The sequence below is a fragment of the Nanorana parkeri genome, unplaced genomic scaffold (genome assembly GCF_000935625.1).
Source record: "Nanorana parkeri isolate BGI_ZX_2015 unplaced genomic scaffold, ASM93562v1 scaffold3715, whole genome shotgun sequence".
NCBI classification, from domain to species: Eukaryota; Metazoa; Chordata; class Amphibia; order Anura; family Dicroglossidae; genus Nanorana; species Nanorana parkeri.
The window spans coordinates 25,874-33,663 of record NW_017309983.1 but is presented as its reverse complement, the minus strand read 5'-3'; the positions used below and the strand labels follow the sequence as shown (position 1 = coordinate 33,663).

Here is a 7,790-nt window from a genome sequence, read left to right as displayed (position 1 = left end):
CCGCCCTCCGATAAACAAGAGATTGTTGGGTGCTATGAGATACCAGACGTGAAGGTGTGCCGCCTCAGAAGGGTTAATGTGGCTCTTTAGACCTCTGGACCCTCCAAAGCCACCGAGCCTGATATGTCCGCGCTCCATTTTAAATGATACAGCTGTGTGTGCGTGCGTGTATATATATAGAGTGAATCTGTGACACTACTGTGGGCTAGTATTGGTGAAGTCCCAGGTCATTTGCTCCCTATCAGGCCGGGGATGTGCTGAGTGATGGGTAATGGCGATTGTGACGGACTGAACCGTCACTGGTGCTGGGGGAGGAGCCTCCTTCCTACTGACTATGGACCCAGAACTATGGAGACCCCCCTCGGACCTCTTGGGGTTACAATGAACAATTCTCCCAGGTTTATGTGTGGGGGGATGTACTGTACATGTTCCCCGGCATTACATGTATGTGGCCCCGTGTGTATTATAGGTACAGGCTGTGACTCCAGGAGCACTGAAGGGGGATAATTCTGGACATTGAACTGTTGCAGTTTATTAGTCCCTTTGTTGTATTGTGTTGATGATGGGATTAGTATAGCTGACTCTAGGAGTAGCTGACTCCGGGTGTAGGGGACTCCGGGTGTAGGTGACTCCGGGTGTAGGGGACTCCGGTTGTAGGGGACTCCGGGTGTAGGGGACTCCGGGTGTAGGGGACTCCGGGTGTAGGTGACTCCGGGTGTAGGTGACTCCGGGTGTAGGGGACTCCGGGTGTAGATGAGTAAATCACACTATGATACACTCAGGAGATAATCCCATCACATGTGTCTCCTCCCCCCCTATTCATTCATTATGGCATCGGGGAGGGGGAGGGGGAGGGGGAGGAAGCTGTTTTCTGACGGAGGTACCCAGTCGGGGTACCAGGCCGTCCGTCACATCGGTGATCGGGGTGATGGCGGTGACCGGGGTAGTCGAGTATTTTAGGATAACCCCCCATCATCGTCACCCCTCCCCATCATCGTCACCCCTCCCCCATCATCATCACCCCCCTCCCCATCACCGTCACACACATTACCCGGTGACACGTCCTTCATGATGGAGGAGATAAGCCACCAATACCTCGCCGGGCCTCAGGCTGCGGAATGTGAAGAATTCTCTCCTGGAGATCGTTAAACCAGAAATATCTAATATCCAGCATGGGGACACCGGGCTTCCTAACTCACACCGGGGTCCCCAGACCTCCCCACCGTCACACCGGGGTCCCCAGACCTCCCCACCGAGTCCTCCAACCCCCCATAGAAGGAAGAAGAACCAAAATCATGGGGACCGAAAACCAGCAACAAAGTCACATCCACAACCTTCTCGGTGGTGTCACTGATATCCCAGAGTAAGGTCCTTGGGGGTGTCGCTGATCCTCCGGAGTCGGTTGCTATGTGGTGTCACTGATCCTCCGGAGTCGGTTGCTATGTGGTGTCACTGATCCTCCGGAGTCGGTTGCTATGTGGTGTCACTGATCCTCCGGAGTCGGTTGCTATGTGGTGTCACTGATCCTCCGGAGTCGGTTGCTATGTGGTGTCACTGATCCTCCGGAGTCGGTTGCTATGTGGTGTCACTGATCCTCAGGAGTCGGTTGCTATGTGGTGTCACTGATCCTCCGGAGTCGGTTGCTATGTGGTGTCACTGATCCTCCGGAGTCGGTTGCTATGTGGTGTCACTGATCCTCCGGAGTCGGTTGCTATGGTTACAGTGTTCCGGGTCGGCAGATTTTCGGTGATGACGTTTCTGGGATTTCACCGTCTTTAGTAACTGTTTTTTCTTTCAGGGCCGCCATGGAAACGGTGGAGTTGGAGGTTTTCGATCTGGAGAGTCGCTTGGAGAAGGTGCGGGGGAGGGGGAGGGGCATTCACTGAACATGGATTTGTATTGTGAGCTTCTTGTGGGAGGGGCCTCTGGGTGGGAGGGGCCTTGAATGTTGATGACATCATAGATGAGGTGATGTAAGATGTTTTCGGGTCTGATGATCCTTCTCTGGAGATAATTTGTGTCATAACCAGGAAATATCTTCTAGAATTCAGCAGATTCGTCAGAACGTCGCCGGGAGCCTTCCGGAACTTTCTCCTAACAATCCATCAGGATCGTCGTCTCTTTACTGAACAAATGTTCTACAGACCTTCTCAGCCGGGTTCCCTGGACTCCTGGGCTCCTCCGGGTGTTTCTCGGGGTTCCCTGGACTCCTGGGCTCCTTCTGATGTTTCTCGGGGTTCCCTGGACTCCGGGTGTTTCTCGGGGTTCCCTGGACTCCGGGTGTTTCTCGGGGTTCCCTGGACTCCGGGTGTTTCTCGGGGTTCCCTGGACTCCGGGTGTTTCTCGGGGTTCCCTGGACTCCGGGTGTTTCTCGGGGTTCCCTGGACTCCGGGTGTTTCTCGGGGTTCCCTGGACTCCGGGTGTTTCTCGGGGTTCCCTGGACTCCGGGTGTTTCTCGGGGTTCCCTGGACTCCGGGTGTTTCTCGGGGTTCCCTGGACTCCGGGTGTTTCTCGGGGTTCCCTGGACTCCGGGTGTTTCTCGGGGTTCCCTGGACTCCGGGTGTTTCTCGGGGTTCCCTGGACTCCGGGTGTTTCTCGGGGTTCCCTGGACTCCGGGTGTTTCTCGGGGTTCCCTGGACTCCGGGTGTTTCTCGGGGTTCCCTGGACTCCGGGTGTTTCTCGGGGTTCCCTGGACTCCGGGTGTTTCTCGGGGTTCCCTGGACTCCGGGTGTTTCTCGGGGTTCCCTGGACTCCGGGTGTTTCTCGGGGTTCCCTGGACTCCGGGTGTTTCTCGGGGTTCCCTGGACTCCGGGTGTTTCTCGGGGTTCCCTGGACTCCGGGTGTTTCTCGGGGTTCCCTGGACTCCGGGTGTTTCTCGGGGTTCCCTGGACTCCGGGTGTTTCTCGGGGTTCCCTGGACTCCGGGTGTTTCTCGGGGTTCCCTGGACTCCGGGTGTTTCTCGGGGTTCCCTGGACTCCGGGTGTTTCTCGGGGTTCCCTGGACTCCGGGTGTTTCTCGGGGTTCCCTGGACTCCGGGTGTTTCTCGGGGTTCCCTGGACTCCGGGTGTTTCTCGGGGTTCCCTGGACTCCGGGTGTTTCTCGGGGTTCCCTGGACTCCGGGTGTTTCTCGGGGTTCCCTGGACTCCGGGTGTTTCTCGGGGTTCCCTGGACTCCGGGTGTTTCTCGGGGTTCCCTGGACTCCGGGTGTTTCTCGGGGTTCCCTGGACTCCGGGTGTTTCTCGGGGTTCCCTGGACTCCGGGTGTTTCTCGGGGTTCCCTGGACTCCGGGTGTTTCTCGGGGTTCCCTGGACTCCGGGTGTTTCTCGGGGTTCCCTGGACTCCGGGTGTTTCTCGGGGTTCCCTGGACTCCGGGTGTTTCTCGGGGTTCCCTGGACTCCGGGTGTTTCTCGGGGTTCCCTGGACTCCGGGTGTTTCTCGGGGTTCCCTGGACTCCGGGTGTTTCTCGGGGTTCCCTGGACTCCGGGTGTTTCTCGGGGTTCCCTGGACTCCGGGTGTTTCTCGGGGTTCCCTGGACTCCGGGTGTTTCTCGGGGTTCCCTGGACTCCGGGTGTTTCTCGGGGTTCCCTGGACTCCGGGTGTTTCTCGGGGTTCCCTGGACTCCGGGTGTTTCTCGGGGTTCCCTGGACTCCGGGTGTTTCTCGGGGTTCCCTGGACTCCGGGTGTTTCTCGGGGTTCCCTGGACTCCGGGTGTTTCTCGGGGTTCCCTGGACTCCGGGTGTTTCTCGGGGTTCCCTGGACTCCGGGTGTTTCTCGGGGTTCCCTGGACTCCGGGTGTTTCTCGGGGTTCCCTGGACTCCGGGTGTTTCTCGGGGTTCCCTGGACTCCGGGTGTTTCTCGGGGTTCCCTGGACTCCGGGTGTTTCTCGGGGTTCCCTGGACTCCGGGTGTTTCTCGGGGTTCCCTGGACTCCGGGTGTTTCTCGGGGTTCCCTGGACTCCGGGTGTTTCTCGGGGTTCCCTGGACTCCGGGTGTTTCTCGGGGTTCCCTGGACTCCGGGTGTTTCTCGGGGTTCCCTGGACTCCGGGTGTTTCTCGGGGTTCCCTGGACTCCGGGTGTTTCTCGGGGTTCCCTGGACTCCGGGTGTTTCTCGGGGTTCCCTGGACTCCGGGTGTTTCTCGGGGTTCCCTGGACTCCGGGTGTTTCTCGGGGTTCCCTGGACTCCGGGTGTTTCTCGGGGTTCCCTGGACTCCGGGTGTTTCTCGGGGTTCCCTGGACTCCGGGTGTTTCTCGGGGTTCCCTGGACTCCGGGTGTTTCTCGGGGTTCCCTGGACTCCGGGTGTTTCTCGGGGTTCCCTGGACTCCGGGTGTTTCTCGGGGTTCCCTGGACTCCGGGTGTTTCTCGGGGTTCCCTGGACTCCGGGTGTTTCTCGGGGTTCCCTGGACTCCGGGTGTTTCTCGGGGTTCCCTGGACTCCGGGTGTTTCTCGGGGTTCCCTGGACTCCGGGTGTTTCTCGGGGTTCCCTGGACTCCGGGTGTTTCTCGGGGTTCCCTGGACTCCGGGTGTTTCTCGGGGTTCCCTGGACTCCGGGTGTTTCTCGGGGTTCCCTGGACTCCGGGTGTTTCTCGGGGTTCCCTGGACTCCGGGTGTTTCTCGGGGTTCCCTGGACTCCGGGTGTTTCTCGGGGTTCCCTGGACTCCGGGTGTTTCTCGGGGTTCCCTGGACTCCGGGTGTTTCTCGGGGTTCCCTGGACTCCGGGTGTTTCTCGGGGTTCCCTGGACTCCGGGTGTTTCTCGGGGTTCCCTGGACTCCGGGTGTTTCTCGGGGTTCCCTGGACTCCGGGTGTTTCTCGGGGTTCCCTGGACTCCGGGTGTTTCTCGGGGTTCCCTGGACTCCGGGTGTTTCTCGGGGTTCCCTGGACTCCGGGTGTTTCTCGGGGTTCCCTGGACTCCGGGTGTTTCTCGGGGTTCCCTGGACTCCGGGTGTTTCTCGGGGTTCCCTGGACTCCGGGTGTTTCTCGGGGTTCCCTGGACTCCGGGTGTTTCTCGGGGTTCCCTGGACTCCGGGTGTTTCTCGGGGTTCCCTGGACTCCGGGTGTTTCTCGGGGTTCCCTGGACTCCGGGTGTTTCTCGGGGTTCCCTGGACTCCGGGTGTTTCTCGGGGTTCCCTGGACTCCGGGTGTTTCTCGGGGTTCCCTGGACTCCGGGTGTTTCTCGGGGTTCCCTGGACTCCGGGTGTTTCTCGGGGTTCCCTGGACTCCGGGTGTTTCTCGGGGTTCCCTGGACTCCGGGTGTTTCTCGGGGTTCCCTGGACTCCGGGTGTTTCTCGGGGTTCCCTGGACTCCGGGTGTTTCTCGGGGTTCCCTGGACTCCGGGTGTTTCTCGGGGTTCCCTGGACTCCGGGTGTTTCTCGGGGTTCCCTGGACTCCGGGTGTTTCTCGGGGTTCCCTGGACTCCGGGTGTTTCTCGGGGTTCCCTGGACTCCGGGTGTTTCTCGGGGTTCCCTGGACTCCGGGTGTTTCTCGGGGTTCCCTGGACTCCGGGTGTTTCTCGGGGTTCCCTGGACTCCGGGTGTTTCTCGGGGTTCCCTGGACTCCGGGTGTTTCTCGGGGTTCCCTGGACTCCGGGTGTTTCTCGGGGTTCCCTGGACTCCGGGTGTTTCTCGGGGTTCCCTGGACTCCGGGTGTTTCTCGGGGTTCCCTGGACTCCGGGTGTTTCTCGGGGTTCCCTGGACTCCGGGTGTTTCTCGGGGTTCCCTGGACTCCGGGTGTTTCTCGGGGTTCCCTGGACTCCGGGTGTTTCTCGGGGTTCCCTGGACTCCGGGTGTTTCTCGGGGTTCCCTGGACTCCGGGTGTTTCTCGGGGTTCCCTGGACTCCGGGTGTTTCTCGGGGTTCCCTGGACTCCGGGTGTTTCTCGGGGTTCCCTGGACTCCGGGTGTTTCTCGGGGTTCCCTGGACTCCGGGTGTTTCTCGGGGTTCCCTGGACTCCTTCTGATGTTTCTCGGGGTTCAGTGGACTCCGGGTGTTTCTCGGGGTTCCCTGGACTCCTTCTGATGTTTCTCGGGGTTCCCTGGACTCCGGGTGTTTCTCGGGGTTCCCTGGACTCCGGGTGTTTCTCGGGGTTCCCTGGACTCCGGGTGTTTCTCGGGGTTCCCTGGACTCCGGGTGTTTCTCGGGGTTCCCTGGACTCCTTCTGATGTTTCTCGGGGTAGCAGAGGTGACTTCAGCCTGATGGAGGCGCATAGAGGCGCCCTGGCTGAACCCCTCAGAGGATGTACGAGTCCAAACCTGACCACACTTCCTGTTATCCCCAACAAGGTCTGTGGACCGTACGCCCAGAGAGCGACCCACCAGGAGGCTGCATGCGGAGACACCAGGAGGCTGCGTGCGGGGACACCAGGACTACTCAGTCCAGGTCTCATCCAGGACCACGCAGTCCAGGTCTCATCCAGGACCACGCAGTCCAGGTCTCATCCAGGACCACGCAATCCAGGTCTCATCCAGGACCCCGCAATTGTGTTTCTCGGGGTTCCCTGGACTCCGGGTGTTTCTCGGGGTTCCCTGGACTCCGGGTGTTTCTCGGGGTTCCCTGGACTCCGGGTGTTTCTCGGGGTTCCCTGGACTCCGGGTGTTTCTCGGGGTTCCCTGGACTCCTTCTGATGTTTCTCGGGGTAGCAGAGGTGACTTCAGCCTGATGGAGGCGCATAGAGGCGCCCTGGCTGAACCCCTCAGAGGATGTACGAGTCCAAACCTGACCACACTTCCTGTTATCCCCAACAAGGTCTGTGGACCGTACGCCCAGAGAGCGACCCACCAGGAGGCTGCATGCGGAGACACCAGGAGGCTGCGTGCGGGGACACCAGGACTACTCAGTCCAGGTCTCATCCAGGACCACGCAGGCCAGGTCTCATCCAGGACCACGCAGTCCAGGTCTCATCCAGGACCACGCAGTCCAGGTCTCATCCAGGACCACGCAGTCCAGGTCTCATCCAGGACTCTCCTACCGCTCCTGCTTTGTTACTCTGGAAATGGTGGTTTTGGGAGAAGGTCTCTGGAAGCTCCTCCCTCTAATCCCCGAGCAGAGCCAACGATGGCCATACATGTAACCATTGGATATGAATTGAGTTGTCTGTATCTCCTCCTCCTTCCAGCTGGTGAAGCTCTCCTCCCATATGATGGACGGAGGACGTCATTACTGCACCAGTAGCCGCCAGTTTGTCTGCGCCTTGCGTGAGTTGTCCCACCATTCCCCCGAGGACGCCATGCTGAAGGTGAGTCCGGTGTTCTGGAGGCCATTTCAGGTCAGCCATGGTGAGAATTCAGACAAGGGTGTGACTGTCGCTGTGACCACAGACAATTCTTCATTACGTGGTGCAGACCTCCGATGGTCTCCCGGTGAAGCCATTTTAATTGATCAAATCCGGCAGAAAATACACTAAAATAAAGCCGATGTCCTTGTCGGAGTTCCACATGGTGGAGACCAATTGTCTTTTCTCATTGTCTTCTCCCGTTGTCTTCTCTCATTGTCTTCTCCCGTTGTCTTCTCTCATTGTCTTCTCCCGTTGTCTTCTCTCATTGTCTTCTCTCATTGTCTTCTCCCGTTGTCTTCTCTCATTGTCTTCTCCAATTGTCTTCTCCAATTGTCTTCTCTCATTGTCTTCTCTCATTGTCTTCTCCAATTGTCTTCTCCAATTGTCTTCTCCCGTTGTCTTCTCCCGTTGTCTTCTCTCATTGTCTTCTCTCATTGTCTTCTCCCGTTGTCTTCTCTCATTGTCTTCTCTCATTGTCTTCTCCCGTTGTCTTCTCTCATTGTCTTCTCTCATTGTCTTCTCC

The 7,790-nt window shown here is 59.1% G+C and overlaps 1 protein-coding gene across 1 annotated transcript in view; it reads left to right on the top strand.

Annotated features, from left to right (window-relative positions):
• The first annotated feature begins 1,172 nt into the window (after positions 1 to 1,172).
• Positions 1,173 to 7,790, top strand: part of LOC108803427 (arf-GAP with coiled-coil, ANK repeat and PH domain-containing protein 1-like) — a 30,636-nt gene continuing 24,018 nt past the window's right edge. The window contains exons 1-3 of the mRNA XM_018575270.1: positions 1,173 to 1,363; positions 1,724 to 1,856; positions 7,109 to 7,228. Of these exons, the coding sequence (XP_018430772.1) occupies positions 1,173 to 1,363; positions 1,724 to 1,856; positions 7,109 to 7,228 (444 nt within the window). The remainder of the gene's footprint in view (positions 1,364 to 1,723; positions 1,857 to 7,108; positions 7,229 to 7,790) is intronic.